The 15,426-nt window shown below is 39.4% G+C and overlaps 1 protein-coding gene across 1 annotated transcript in view; it reads right to left on the bottom strand.

Moving 5' to 3' along the window:
• The window catches only part of DNAH7 (dynein axonemal heavy chain 7), a 301,053-nt gene that overhangs the window by 86,135 nt on the left and 199,492 nt on the right, over positions 1–15,426 (bottom strand). Inside the window, exons 47-48 of the mRNA XM_055397140.2 lie at positions 7,156–7,319; positions 38–192 (exon numbers count right to left, since the gene is read on the bottom strand). Coding sequence (XP_055253115.2) covers positions 38–192; positions 7,156–7,319 — 319 coding nt within the window. The remainder of the gene's footprint in view (positions 1–37; positions 193–7,155; positions 7,320–15,426) is intronic.

The following is a 15,426-nucleotide window of genomic DNA, read 5'->3' as shown; positions in this document are numbered from 1 at the left end:
TATTTCTGTAACGCATGCTTATTGTTTAACTACATACCAGGGGTACCAAACTGGATGCAATTTTCCAAAGTTCTGACATAGTCAGGGTCACTTAATTTAATTAGGTGAAGACTATTGGCTTTTTCCATGTTCTTGATCCATTTATTAGCCTGACCTTGAGGATCTATCATCAGAGGCCACCTTCTTGCATTCCTGAAAGGTAAAGGAAGACAATGCTGGTCAAGTCACAATTTGTCTCTATTTAAAGATGCATGCATCACCTTCTTACAGTTTATACTTTATAGTGTTATTTTATTTTGTAACTTGTTTTGAGAAACTGTGGTTCTTAAAGCAGAGACATTTAAATTGAACAGGCTACTAGAATGACAACTATAAAAGCCATCTGGCAAACTTAACACAAGTTCTTTTACTCCTTTTGGAAAATTACGATTTCTTAAATGTTAAAGGATATTTTTGAAAATGTTTGCTGTTCTTGCTACTTAAATCACAATGATAACCGTCAAGAGTACCAGAAATCAGGAAACTTCAATTCTTCACTAGGCCCTGCTGTTTATCACTCTTGTGACCTTGGGCAAGCCACTTCATTTCTTCATCTTCTATCTGCTATCATTTGTACAAGAGGAAAAGAGAAAAGATGAAGACATCATATCTCTTTGAAATTTAGACCACTAAAGATGTAATATATTCTATGAAAGTCAGGGTTTGCCCCATGAGAGAGCTCATACTTATTGCTTTATTCTCACTCATATCTCCTTTTATAGGATAAGAACAAGAGTAGTGAACCACCACAAGACACCCAGTTTACAGTACAGGGTGTTGCTGGGTCACAAAGAGTTAACCAGTTTCAGCCATCTGGACATAGTATCCAACCACATAGCTTTCTACTTTCTGTGAAATGTAAACAGCATTAAGAGTACCATTCTTTTTCTTTTTCTTAGAAGTTTCAATAAACACAAGTTGTCACTTTGGCCAGTTTCCCTAAAACTTTTTCTTTAGGGAAGAGTACTCTTCCATAAGTGAGCACAGCAAATTCATGCAGAGCATCAGAAGAGCAGGAGGAGGAAATAAAAGGTGACTGGGACCAAAAAAAAAAAAAAAAGCTGGGGGTGAATCAGGATAATATATTCATTTCCATCTCATTATAATACAAACTTTAGAATTTCATTGGATAATTTGTCCCAAATGGAAGTAACCACAGTTCTCCAATATTAGCATTATATAATATATTAATAAGCTTGGGCAGCCATAACAAACTACCACAGACTGTCTTAACAGAAATTTATTTTCTAACGTCTCTGGAGGCTGGAAGCTCAAGATCAAGGTGCTGGCAGAGGTCTCTGTCCTTGGTTTGCAGAAAACACAGACCTCTTGCTGTGTCCTCAGATGGTCTTTGCTCTGCACATATGTCCATGGTATCTCTCCCTCTTCTTAGGAAGACACCATTCTCACTGGATAAGGGTTCTACTCTTATGACCTTATTTAACCTTAACTATCACCTTGAAGGCCCTATCTCCAAATATAGTAACATAGTGGATTATATCTTCAACATATGATTTCGTAGTGGGTGAGGGGACAGAATTCATGTCATAATATTAATTATATTGAGGAAGAAATGAGACCAAAAGAATAGTGCAATATCTTAGATCCAATAAACTAATAAAAACGGGATTCTATCCATAAGAAACTAAAGGAAGTGAGAGAGCAATTAGAAACAAAACTTATATTTAAAATTTCATTCTGTTACACAGTTTAGAAATATATTTAAGGTTGGAGGATTATGTGAGCGTTAGACAGCATTTATGCTTCCCTAAAGAAACTAAAATGACTCACTCTTCCTTCTGTTGCTTCCACATATTTTTAGGTACAATACCACGTTCATGCTGTTTCTTTGTCCAAAATGTACCTCTTCCCATCCTCTAATGTTCAAGTACTACCTACATTTCATGGCAAAATCAAATGCTATCAGTCCACAAAGACTGTCTTGATATCTTTTCTCATGGAACTTCTTTAGCCATTCATCCATATTACATTTGTGTACTTCCATATAATGATAATATTTTATTATGGTAATTCTATAATTTATTAGCTGCATCACTCAACTAACATATATCCTAAGGGAGGAACCATGCTGAGTCTTCTTTATCCTCTTTTCCTAAATCAAATAAATTTTGCATGTGATAATCCACTGAAGTGGCAACAGCAAAAAAAAAATATATGACAAAGACCATACAAGTTAACTCATTCTAAAAATGGACAGTTTATAAGAGATTACCCCTGAATGAAGAATACTGGTCCAAAGAATACCGTTTCAAAATCAGAAGAAAGGACTTCTGGTGTTGACCAAACTTGGCGAAGTTCATTAGAGCCTATCTCTGTCACTGATTACACTGAAGACAGTAGGATAAAATACAAAAATCAACAATTAGCAGATTCTAAAAAGTAAGTAATAAGAAGTGAATGGGAGAAAAGTTAAAGCTTGAGGAATGACCAATAAGGGAGTGGAGACTTTCTTGTACGTGTGTGTGTGTGCATGTGCATTTTCTCTGTCTTCTGGTTTTGATCTGAGAATAGGCCTAATGCAGGGAACTGTGCAGCAGGCACAGGTAGCAAAAACTCAAAATAGAAGACTGAGAAAATAATTACGTGTGAGCCAGAGAGCACCGAGGGGATCTCTCTGTTCTCTCTTCCCTACCCACAGGTCAACCCTGCCACATTACAGTACTACCACAGCAGAGCGGTGGTGATGCAGTCACCTAAAACACTGAGTGAAAATCTATCTCTCTGGATAGAAGAGCTGGAACAAGGGACCTCTGTTGTGCATAGAGTCTGAGGGGCGTCATAACCTGTTCAGGCTGCTATAACAGGATTCAATCCAAAATTACTCAATAAACAAAGAACCAGAATGTGACTAATTCTCAAAGAAACAGATGCTAGAATTATCAGGGAAAAACCCTTTAAAGCAGTTATTATAATAACACTTCATTTGGTAAAGGTGAGTACTTTTAAAAACAAATGGAAAGAGGTATTCTAGCAGATAAATAGAAAGTATGATAAGAATCAAATGAAAATTTTAGAACTGAAAAGGATAATATCTGAAATAAAAATTTCACTGTAAGAACTCAATAGTAGACAATCAGTGAACTTGATGACCTATGAATAGAAATTATCCAATTTGAATAATAAAAAGGATAGTAAAAAAAGAAAAAGAGTCTTAAAGACTTGTGAGAAAATATTAAAAGGTTGAACTTTCATGTCATTTGGACCAGAAAGAAGAAAGAGATTGGTGTGGAAAACATATTTGAAAAAATTGTTGAAACTTTCCTAAATTCAGTGAAACATGTAAATTCACAGCTTCACAAAACTCAATTCTGAAAAGGAGAAACTAAAAAACCAAAAACCCCGCACCAACACCCAGCCTCATTATAATCAAACTGCTGAGAACCAAAGATTTGAAAAATTTATATATTTAAAGCATCAGAGAGTAATGATATATTACATTTAGATGACAATTATTCAAAAGACTGCAGATTTTATATCAGAAACCATGGAACCAGAACATAGTAGAACATATTTAAAGTGTTGAAAGAAAAGAACTGTCAACCCAGCATTCCATGTCCACCAAAAATATCCTTCAAGAATAAAGGCAAAATGAAGATGTTCTCAAAATTATGGGCCAGCAGATCTGCTCTAAACAGATGCTAATGCTAAAGTTCTTCACCCTTAGGAGAAATGATGCTACAGAGAATTTTAGAAATAAAGGAGGAGCAAAAATGGTAAAGAGAACAGGCTATTTCCCCCTCTTAAGTTCTTTCAAATGTATATGAATACTGAGGCAAAACACTGAGTGTGTGTGAAGGGGCAGAGTTCCAATGCATGTAATCCATATGAGTACAATAGCACAGTTAGGGGAGGGTGGAGGGGACTTGTACAGTTATAAGGCTTCTACATTTTAACTGAAGTGGTAAAACATCTCTAGATAGATTGTGAAAATTTGTACTGAAAAATAATGCAAAGTATTATAGTTAAAAATTGATAAATTAAAATGGGATACTAAAAACGGTGGATCATTCAAATATTCTAAAATAATAAGAAATGGGGAAGAGGGCAACAAAAATCAGATGTAAAAACAGAAATATAATAATCTGTTACATCTAATTTCAATGATATCAACCACACCATGGTTGGATGGCATCATCAACTCAAGGGATATGAGTTTGAGAAAACTCTGAGAGATAATGAAGGACAGGGAAGCCTGGCGTGCTGCAGTCTATGGGGTAGAGTCAGACACAACTTAGTGACTGAACAACATGATGATATATGTAGTCTGCATGGAAGGGAGGAACTTAGATATATAGCAGTGGTGCATTTCAAAGGATTTTGCTATTTTCCTCTTTACACACACACACACAAAATTAGATCAAAACAGACAAATAAAGGTGGGTGCTATTCTCAATTATTATTGCTGCTGAAATAAACCTAACTTACCTGACTCCTATAGAAATGAAAACTTAAAGACATTTTTTAGAAGCAGAGTTATATTAGATATAGGTCTGACCTACTCACCAAGCTGCTAAATAATCCCGATACTTTCCCCATGAAACATTCAGATACTATCCAATTACATTCAGTGTTATCACTAGTCCTTGAAATTTCGATTAGCCAAGGACTTTCAAGTGTCAGTATCTCTAAAAGTGAAGTACGTTCTAACTTGTCCAAATTTTATACATTCTTCCAGTTTCCTAAATGATTGACTCCTCCCTCAGCTGGGATAGTATGTGAAAAGCATCTAACACAAAATCTGGTCTTTAGTAAGTGCTTGGTATTAGATATTATTATCAAGTAAGTATCTCTGGGGAAGGAAGAAGACACTGGCAAGGAAGACTTATCTGATACTTCAAAATGATCAAGCATGCGTTGCTCACTCCCTCAGTCGTGTCCAAATCTTTGCGACCCTTTATGGGCTGTAGCCCACCAGGCTCTTTTAAGAAATTTTCCAGGCAAGAATACTGGAGCCTATTGTCATTTCCTACTACAGGAAATCTTCCCAGACAGGGGTAAAAACCTGTGTCTCCTACATTGGCAGATGGATGCTTTACCATTGAGTCACCTGGGAGGCCCTCAAAATGATCACCTTAACCTATTTCCTGAAACCTCTCAGTAAAAGATTACCAAAACCATTGACAAAAAAACCAAGAATGAAAAATGCTATTATTTCCTTCTTAGTAAGGTTTCTACCATTACTTCTTGCTAATAATACAACACTTTTACAAACAAATAGCAATCACATAGGGGTTATGGCTCATTAAAACTATTTTCTACCTCCTAAAATGGGAGCTCATCTTGAAAAATAATCACTGAAAGATGTGGAACCTTAAAAGAGGAAATATTCATCAACAGTTCCAGTATCATTGAAATATGACTGGACCTAAAAGAAACAGTATTTATTTGCTAGAAACTGTGATTCATGGGTCGCAGAGAGTCGGACACGACTGAGCGACTGAACTGAACTGAACTGAACAAGTATATTATTCTCCACTGAATAGATAACAGTTATAGGAATAGGTTTAGATGTCCTACTAGGTAGAACAAAGGTATATGAATTGCAAATCAAAATAATAAATGCATAACTACTACTATATGGGACATGATCAATTATTTTCACAACTGTTTGGGATGAGCAAAGGTTTTTCTGAGAGGGAATCAGCAGCAGCAGCAGCAGCAACAACAACTGGACTATTATTTAGGCTGAAGATAATCAGTTCAGCTGGACAAGGTAAAAGGTAGACTTCTTTATTTTTCTACTGAAAATTTAAAAACTGTATTATCAGTTACTTGTACAATATTACATTTTGACATCTGCAGCACGCTCACCACCAAAGGATTAGTTTCCATTCATTACCAAACCTTTGATTCCCTTTACCTATCTCACCTTCCCCTCATACCCCTTCCTTTCTGGTAACCACTTTGCTCTCTGTATCCATGTGTTTGCTTGTTTTGTTAATTATTTATCTACTTACTTATTTAATATTTCACATAGGAGTGAAAACATACAGTATTTGTCTTTTTCCACCTGACTTATTTCACTTAGCATAATACCCTCAAGGTTCATCCATATTGTTACAAGTGGCAAGATTTCATCTTTTTTATGGCTGAGTAGTATTTCCTGGGAAAGCTTAGTCCTTTTACAATAGTCCAGTAAATAAATGCTATAAATTCCATATGTCAGGATCATTTGCTGAACAGTTAAGAAATTTGTTCACTATAATTTTAATTTGTAGAATAATTTTCATAAATATTACTCATAAAAACTTAATAATAACTGGTTTTTACCCATAGTGGCTAATTCTATTTTAAAAATTTGCATGCCTCAACCATTTTTACTTTAAGTACTATCATATCAAGTATTTTTTCAGTAGTAAACTAACAACTAATCAAAACATGTAACACAAAACTGAATGTTTCCTACTGATAGTTTACCTGTGCTATTCCTAACATGCTAAAACCTCCAAGACTGGCCCAGTGATAGAAGACCCTTCATAATGTGACCTTGAAAATAACACAATTAATAATTGTCCTCACAGTAGGGCGCAGTGAAGTCCTTGGCTTCTGAAAGGCAAGACCCTGAAGAAAGGTAAGGTTGGATGAGTCTCCAGTATCCTCCCAACCTCATCTCCATGGGTTTTATCTACTAACCAGGAGATTCTAGGGACAGCACCACTTTTTGAAAAGCCCCAATCAGTCAGGACCCAGAAATGTATCCATACCACTTAAGGTGGTCCCACACCCAGCAGGGACTAAGACATCATCACCACAAACTCACCCTGCATGTTTCATTAACCTACAATAACAAAACCCTGTGTTCTATAAGAATAAAAATTAGGGACTTCACTTACTTATGGCAGGGTTTTGCTTTATTTGCTAAAAATTGATTAAAAATTAAGCAAAAGTCATCTGAGGTTTTTAGTTTAATTACTACTGTCTCCAATACTCAACATTAATTGGAGAAGGATGTGCTCATCCATATTTAATTTAACTAATTAATTAAGCAAATTTTTTCAATACTATAAAATTTTACTAGCTGCATTAAAAAAGGTGTACAGATAAATAAATTTATTGATTGACAGAGAACATTTGTGAGATAAACATTTTCCTTACATTATGATGATCCCGTTATCAATAGAAAATGAGTCAGAAGGTAATCCAGCAATATTCCAGGCTCGAATTGTCACTGCTTCTCCCAGGATATTCATAAGGGAATAATCTTCAGAGCAGGGGATATCTCTTCTTTTGCACAAATTTGTCCAGTCCTTGATTTGGTTCTTTGAGACAAACACAGAGAGATATAAAAATGAGGCTGGACGTTACCAAACAAATATTTTGTAAAATCCTCAATTATACCTCGAGCCAACAAATCATGGTTGAAACTACCTTAAAGTTGATTTGTGTTCATCATATTTTGAAGTAAATTATAATTCAGAAGCTCTACTATGTATTCAAATGAAAATTATATCCACTGTTAAGATAAAATTTAGATAGATCACTTACTAGTGAATTCAGAACTTCATATATGGAAAAAATAATTGACAATTATGATTCTAAAGCTTCATTTGACAAAAGATGGAGGTTACCATGTTTTTCTATATATTTTCTTTAAGTTATGAATATCAGTATTGGAAGGAACAAGATGGCGGAGGAATAGGATGGCGAGACCACTCTCTCCCTCACAAATTCATCAAAAGAACATTTGAACGTGGAGTAAAGTCCACAAAACAATTCCTGAATGCTGGCAGAGGACATCAGGCACCCAGAAAAGCAGCCCATTGTCTTCGAAAGGAGGTAGGAAAAACATAAAAGATAAAAAGAGAGATAAAAGAGGTAAGGACGGAGCTCCGTCCTGGGAAGGGAGGCTTTAAAAAGAGAGAAGTTTCCAAACACCAGGAAACTCTCACTGGCTAGTCTGTGGCGATCCTTGGAACCTCAGAGGGCCACATAACCGGGAGGAAAAAGAAAGAAACAATTAAAACCCACAGATTACCCGCCAAACGGTAACTCCCAGCGGAGAAGCAGCGCAGACGCCTACATACGCCATTAGCCAGTGGGGGCTGGGCAGGAAGGAGCCGGCTGAACTGCTTAGAGAGCGGACTGGGCTTGAATGCTGCGAGGGCAATCTGAGAGAACTGGGGATAGCAAAGCAGACTGTGGGATAGCTTCCCCATGAAAAGGCGGAAAGCTCTAACCTAAGACTCTGCCAGCCCTGCTCGCAGAACAAAGGGCTGAGTAGAGCAAGCCAGCTGCGGTCGGCCCATCCCCCATCCCCCAGAGAGACAGGCAGGGAGGTCAGCCAGAGCCGGAGGGGGCAAATGCGGCCCCAGAAAGGCATGGATACAAACTGCAGGCAGGCTTGCTGCTAATCAAGACTCCTTGGGCTCTGGCCTGTCGATATCCGCCTGAGAAGGTGCGCCAGTTGTACACCCAGAAAACCGAGTGGCAGGGACTGGGGAGGCGATAAGTCACAGCAACCGCGCTCGCCAAACACCTGGTCACCTGAGCTGCTCCGACCGGAGAAGGCACAAACCACAGACCCAAACCAAGTCTGCGCCTTTGTGGAGTACCCGAGAACCTGAACTTGAGATGTTCAGACCTGGGAAGTGCATACAACACAGTGCCGGCCTCGGACAGTTCCCAGCAGAGCAACCTAGAGCCTGTGCAGTGTAGACTGGGACAACACACACGCTGTGGGCGAGACGATGCGAGATAGTTGTCTGCAGCGTTCCTCCCTTCCCAGGACAGGACTGAACAACTGAGCCTTAAAAAGTGTCCACCCGCCCCCTAGTATCAGGGTGGAAATTAGACACTGAAGAGACCAGAAAACAGAAGCTAAAACAGAGGGAACCACCTTGGAAATGACAGATAGAGAAGTCTAGAGGTTACTCCAAGAATAAGACCAAAAACCAGAGGCAAGAGGCTTAAGCCCGAATCCTGAGAACACCAGAGAACTCCTGATTCCAGGGAACATTAATCGATAGGAGCTCATCAAACGCCTCCATGCCTACACTAAAAGCAAGCACCACCCAAGGGTCAACAAGTTCCAGAGCAAGACATATCATACAAATTCTCCAGAAACACAGGAAAATAGCCCTGAGTTTCAATATACAGGCTGCCCAAAGTCACTCCAAACCCACTGAATATCAGGATTATTATAATACTGTGGTATACAAGTAAATCCAATTTGAACTAGTAGGGGACACAGAAAACATCTGTATCAGACTCTCACTTATTCTGGGGATGGGACTATAGCAGGGCTCTTAGGCACCAATAAGAATCAGGGTACACACTGGAGTTTTGGATACCCCACCTGGGGCACAGTGTGCTAGGATGCTCAAGAATACAAAATGGAGGGGAGAAGGAACAAGATGGCGGAGGAATAGGACGGCGAGACCACTCTCTCCCCAACAAATTCATCAAAAGAACATTTGAACGCGGAGTAAAGTCCACAAAACAACTTCTGAATGCTGGCAGAGGACGTCAGGCACCCAGAAAAGCAGCCCATTGTCTTCGAAAGGAGGTAGGAAAAAACATAAAAGATAAAAAGCGAGACAAAAGAAGTAAGGACGGAGCTCCGTCCCGGGAAGGGAGGCTTTAAAAAGAGAGAACTTTCCAAACACCAGGAAACACTCTCACTGGTGAATCTGTGGCTAGCCTTGGAAGCTCAGAGGGCCACATAACCCTCTTTTTTTTAAAGATTTTTTAAAAACCCACAGATTACCCGCCAAACGGTAACTCCCAGTGGAGAAGCAGCGCAAACGCCTGCATACGCCATTAGCAAGCGGGGGCTGGGCAGGGAGGAGCCGGCTGAACTGCTTAGAGAGAGGACTGGGCTTGAATGCCGCGAGAACAATTTGAGAGAACTGGGGAGAGCAAAGCAGACTGTGGGATAGCTTCCCCACGAAAAGGCGGAAAGCTCTAACCTATGACTCGGCCAGCCCCGCTCACAGAATAAAGGACTGAGCAGAGTGAGCCGGCTGCGGCTGGCCCATCCCCCATCCCCCGCCGAGACAGGCAGGGAGTGCAGCCAGAGCCGGAGCGGGCAACCGCGGCCCCAGAAAGGCATCTGATACAAACTGCAGACAGGCTTGTTGCTATTCAGGACTTCTTGGGCTCGGGCCGGTCGATATCCCCCTGAGAAGGTGCGCCGGTTGTACACCCAGAAAACTGAGTGGTGGGGACTGGGGAGGCGATAAGTCGCAGAGACTGCGCTCGCCAAACACCTGGTCCCCTGAGCTGCTCGGACCAGGGAAGGCACAAAACGCAGGCCCAACCAAGTCTGCGCCTTTGTGGAGTACCTGAGAACCTGAACTTGAGCCGCTCAGACCTGGGAAGTGCATACAACCCGGCGCCGGCCTCAGACAGTTCCCGGCAGAGCAACCTAGAGCCTGTGCAGTGTAGACTGGGACAGCATATGTGCTGTGAGTGGGGGCAAACCCAGTGTGGCCGAGACGCTGCGAGCACCCCCCACAGACGCCAGAGATATTCGCCTGCAGCGTTCCTCCCTTCCCAGAACAGGACTTAACAACTGAGCCTTAAAAAGTGTCCACCCACCCCCTAATATCAGGGCGGAAATTAGACACTGAAGAGACCAGCAAACAGAAGCTAAAACAGAGGGAACCACCTTGGAAACGACAGATAGAGACGTCTAGAGGCTACTCCAAGAATAAGACCAAAAACCAGAGGCAAGAGGCTTAAGGCCGAATCCTGAGAACACCAGAGAACTCCTGACTCCAGGGAACATTAATCGATAGGAGCTTACCAAACGTCTCCATACCTACACTAAAAGCAAGCAACACCCAAGGGTCAACAAGTTCCAGAGCAAGACATATCACGCAAATTCTCCAGTAACACAGGAAAATAGCTCTGAGTTTCAATATACAGGCTGCCCAAAGTCACTCCAAACCAACTGACATCTCATAACTCATTACTGGGCACTTCATTGCACTCCAGAGAGAACAAATCCAGCTGCACCCACCAGAATACCGATACAAGCTTCCATAATCAGGGAACTTTGACAAGTCACCTGTCCAACCCCACACACAGAGAGGAAACTACATAATAAAGAGATCTCCACAAATGGCCAAAAGAGGGAAAGGCCACCCCAAGCAAAGCATTATAAGCAAGATGAAGAGGCAGAGAAATACCCAGCAAGTAAAGGAACAAGATAATTGCCCACCAACACAAACAACAGAGGAAGATATAGGGAATTTACCTGATAAAGAATTTCGAATTTTGGTGGTGAAAATGATTCAAAATCTTGAAAGCAAAATGGAGTTAAAGATAAATAACCTGGAGAAAAGGATTGAGAAGATGGAAGAAAGGTTTAAGAAGGACTTAGAGGAAATAAAAAAGAGTCAATATACAATGAATAACGCAATAGATGAGATCAGAAACACTCTGGAGGGAACAAACAGTAGAATAACAGAGGCAGAAGACAGGATAAGCAAGCTAGAAGATAGAATTGTAGAAATAAATGAAACAGAGAGGAAAAAAGAAAAACAAAAGAAATGAGAACAATATTAGAGACCTCTGGGACAATGTTAAACGCTCCAACATTCGAATCATAGGAGTCCCAGAAGAAGAAGACAAAAAGAAAGACCATGAAAGAATACTTGAGGAGATAATAGTTGAAAACTTCCCTAAAATAGGGAAAGAAATAATCACCCAAGTCCAAGAAACCCAGAGAGTCCCCAACAGGATAAACCCAAGGCGAAATACTCCAAGACACATATTAATCAAATTAACAAAGATCAAACACAAAGAACAAATATTAAAAACAGCAAGGGAAAAACAGCAAATAACACACAAGGGGATTCCCATAAGGATAACAGCCGATCTTTCAACAGAAACTCTTCAGGCCAAGAGGGAATGGCAAGACATACCTAAAGTGATGAAAGAAAATAACCTACAGCCCAGACTACTGTACCCAGCAAGGATCTCATTCAAATATGAAGGAGAAATCAAAAGCTTTACAGACAAGCAAAAGCTGAGAGAATTCAGCATTACCAAACCAGCTCTCCAACAAATGCTAAAGGATCTTTTCTAGACAGGAAACACAGAAAGTGTGTATAAACTCGAACCCAAGGCAATAAAGAAAATGGCTACGGGATCGTACTTATCAATAACTACCTTAAACGTAAATGGGTTGAATGCCGCAACCAAAAGACAAAGGCTGGCTGAATGGATACAAAAACAAGAACCCCATATATGTTGTCTCCAAGAGACCCACCTCAAAACGAGGGACACATACAGACTGAAAGTAAAGGGCTGGAAAAAGATATTCCATGCAAATAGAGACCAAAAGAAAGCAGGAGTAGCAATACTCATATCAGATAAAATAGACTTTAAAACAAAGGCTGTGAAAAGAGACAAAGAAGGAAACTACATAATGATCAAAGGATCAATCCAAGATGAAGATATAACAATTATAAATACTTATGCACCCAACATAGGAGCACCACAATATGTAAGACAATTACTAACAAGTATGAAAGGGGAAATTAACAATAATGCAATAATAGTGGGAGATTTTAATACCCCACTTACATCTATGGATAGATCAACTAAACAGAAAATTAACAAGGAAACACAAACTTTAAATGATCCAATAGACCACTTAGACCTAATAGATATCTATAGGACATTTCACCCCAAAACAATGAATTTCACCTTTTCTCAAGTGCACACGGAACCTTTTCCAGGATAGATCACATCCTGGGCCATAAATCTAGCCTTGGTAAATTCAAAAAAGTTGAAATCATTCCATGCATCTTTTCTGACCACAATGCAGTAAGATTAGATCTCAATTACGGGAGAAAAACTATTAAAAATGCCAACATATGGAGGCTGAACAACACGCTGCTGAATAATGAACAAATCATAGAAGAAATCAAAAGAGAAATCAAAATATGCATAGAAATTAATGAAAATGAAAACACAACAACCCAAAACCTCTGGGACACTGTAAAAGCAGTGCTAAGGGGGAATTTCATAGCAATACAGGCACACCTCAAGAAACAAGAAAAAAGTCAACTAAATAACCTAACTCTACATCTAAAGCAACTAGAAAAGGAAGAAATGAAGAACCCCAGGGTCAGTAGAAGGAAAGAAATCGTAAAAATTAGGGCAGAGATAAATGCAAAAGAAACAAAAGAGACCATAGCAAAAATCAACAAAGCCAAAAGCTGGTTCTTTGAGAAGGTAAATAAAATTGACAAACCACTAGCCAGACTTATCAAGAAACAAAGGGAGAAGAACCAAATCAATAAAATTAGAAATGAAAATGGAGAGATCACAACTGACAACACAGAAATACAAAGGATTACTAGAGAATACTATCAGCAATTATATGGCAATAAAATGAATAACCTGGAAGAAATGGACAAATTCCTAGAAAAGTTCAGTTCAGTTCAGTTCAGTTCAGTTCAGTCGCTCAGTCGTGTCCGACTCTCCGCGACCCCATGAATCACAGCACGCCAGGCCTCCCTGTCCATCACCAACTCCCGGAGTACACTTAAACCCATGTCCACAGAGTCGGTGATGCCATCCAGCCATCTCATTCTCTGTCGTCCCCTTCTCCTCCTGCCCCCAACCTTTCCCAGCATCAGAGTCTTGTACCTAGAAAAGTACAACTTTCCAAAACTGAACCAGGAAGAAATAGAAAATCTGAACAGACCCATCACAAGCACGGAACTAGAGGCTGTAATCAAGAATCTTCCAGCAAACAAAAGCCCAGGTCCAGACGGCTTCACAGCCGAATTCTACCAAAAATTTAGAGAAGAGCTAACACCTACTCAAACTCTTCCAGAAAATTGCTGAGGAAGGGAAACTTCCAAACTCATTCTATGAGGCCACCATCACCCTAATCCCAAAACCTGGTAAAGACCCCACAAAAAAAGAAAACTACAGTGCAATATCACTGATGAACATAGATGCAAAAACCCTTAACAAAATTCTAGCAATCAGAATCCAACAACATATTAAGAAGATCATACATCATGACCAAGTGGGCTTCATCCCAGGAATGCAAGGATTCTTCAATATCCACAAATCAATCAACGTAATACACCACATTAACAAACTGAAAAATAAAAATCATATGATTATCTCAATAGATGCAGAGAAAGCCTTCGACAAAATTCAACATCTGTTTATGATAAAAACCCTCCAGAAAGTGGGAATCGAAGGGACATACCTCAACATAATAAAAGCTATATATGACAAACCCACAGCAAACATTATCCTCAATGGTGAAAAACTGAAAGCATTTCCCCTAAAGTCAGGAACAAGACAAGGGTGCCCACTCTCACCACTACTATTCAACATAGTTCTGGAAGTTTTGGCCACAGCAATCAGAGCAGAAAAAGACATAAAAGGAATCCAAATTGGAAAAGAAGTAAAACTTTCACTGTTCGCTGATGACATGATCCTCTACACAGAAAACCCTAGAGACTCTACCAGAAAACTACTAGAGCTAATCAATGATTACAGTAACGTTGCAGGATATAAAATCAACACACAGAAATCCCTTGCATTCCTATACACTAATAATGAGAAAATAGAAAGAGAAATTAAGGAAACTATTCCATTCACTGTTGCAACGAAAAGAATTAAATACTTAGGAATATATCTACCTAAGGAAACAAAAGACTTGTACATAGAAAACTATAAAACACTACTGAAAGCAATCAAAGAGGACACTAATAGATGGAGAAATATACCATGTTCATGGATTGGAAGAATAAATATTGTAAAAATGAGTATACTACCCAAAGTAATTTATACATTCAATGCAATCCCTATCAAGCTACCAACGATATTTTTCACAGAACTAGAACAAATAATCTCACAATTTATATGGAAATACAAAAAACCTCGAATAGTGAAAGCAATCTTGAGGAAGAAAAATGGAACTGGGGGAATTAACCAGCTGGACTTCAGGCTCTACTACAAAGCCACAGTCATCAAGATAGTATGGTACTGGCATAAAGACAGAAATATAGATCAATGGAACAAAATAGAAAGCCCAGAGATAAATCCACGCACCTATGGACACCTCATCTTTGACAAAGGAGGCAAGAATATAAAATGGAGAAAAGACAGTCTCTTTAACAAGTGGTGCTGGGAAAACTGGTCAGCCACCTGTAAAAGAATGAAACTAGAACACTTCCTAACACCATACACAAAAATAAATTCAAAATGGATTAGAGAGCTAAATGTAAGACCAGAAACTATAAAACTCCTAGAGGAGAACGTAGGCAAAACACTCTCCGACATAAATCACAGCAGGATCCTCCATGACCCACCTCCCAGAATATTGGAAATAAAAGCAAAAATAAACAAATGGGACCTAATTAAAATCAAAAGCTTCTGCACAGC

This window comes from Moschus berezovskii, chromosome 2, assembly GCF_049115385.1.
Source record: "Moschus berezovskii isolate FMDL1 chromosome 2, NW_MosBer_1.0, whole genome shotgun sequence".
NCBI classification, from domain to species: domain Eukaryota; kingdom Metazoa; phylum Chordata; class Mammalia; order Artiodactyla; family Moschidae; genus Moschus; species Moschus berezovskii.
This window is presented reverse-complemented; position numbering and strand designations above follow the sequence as displayed.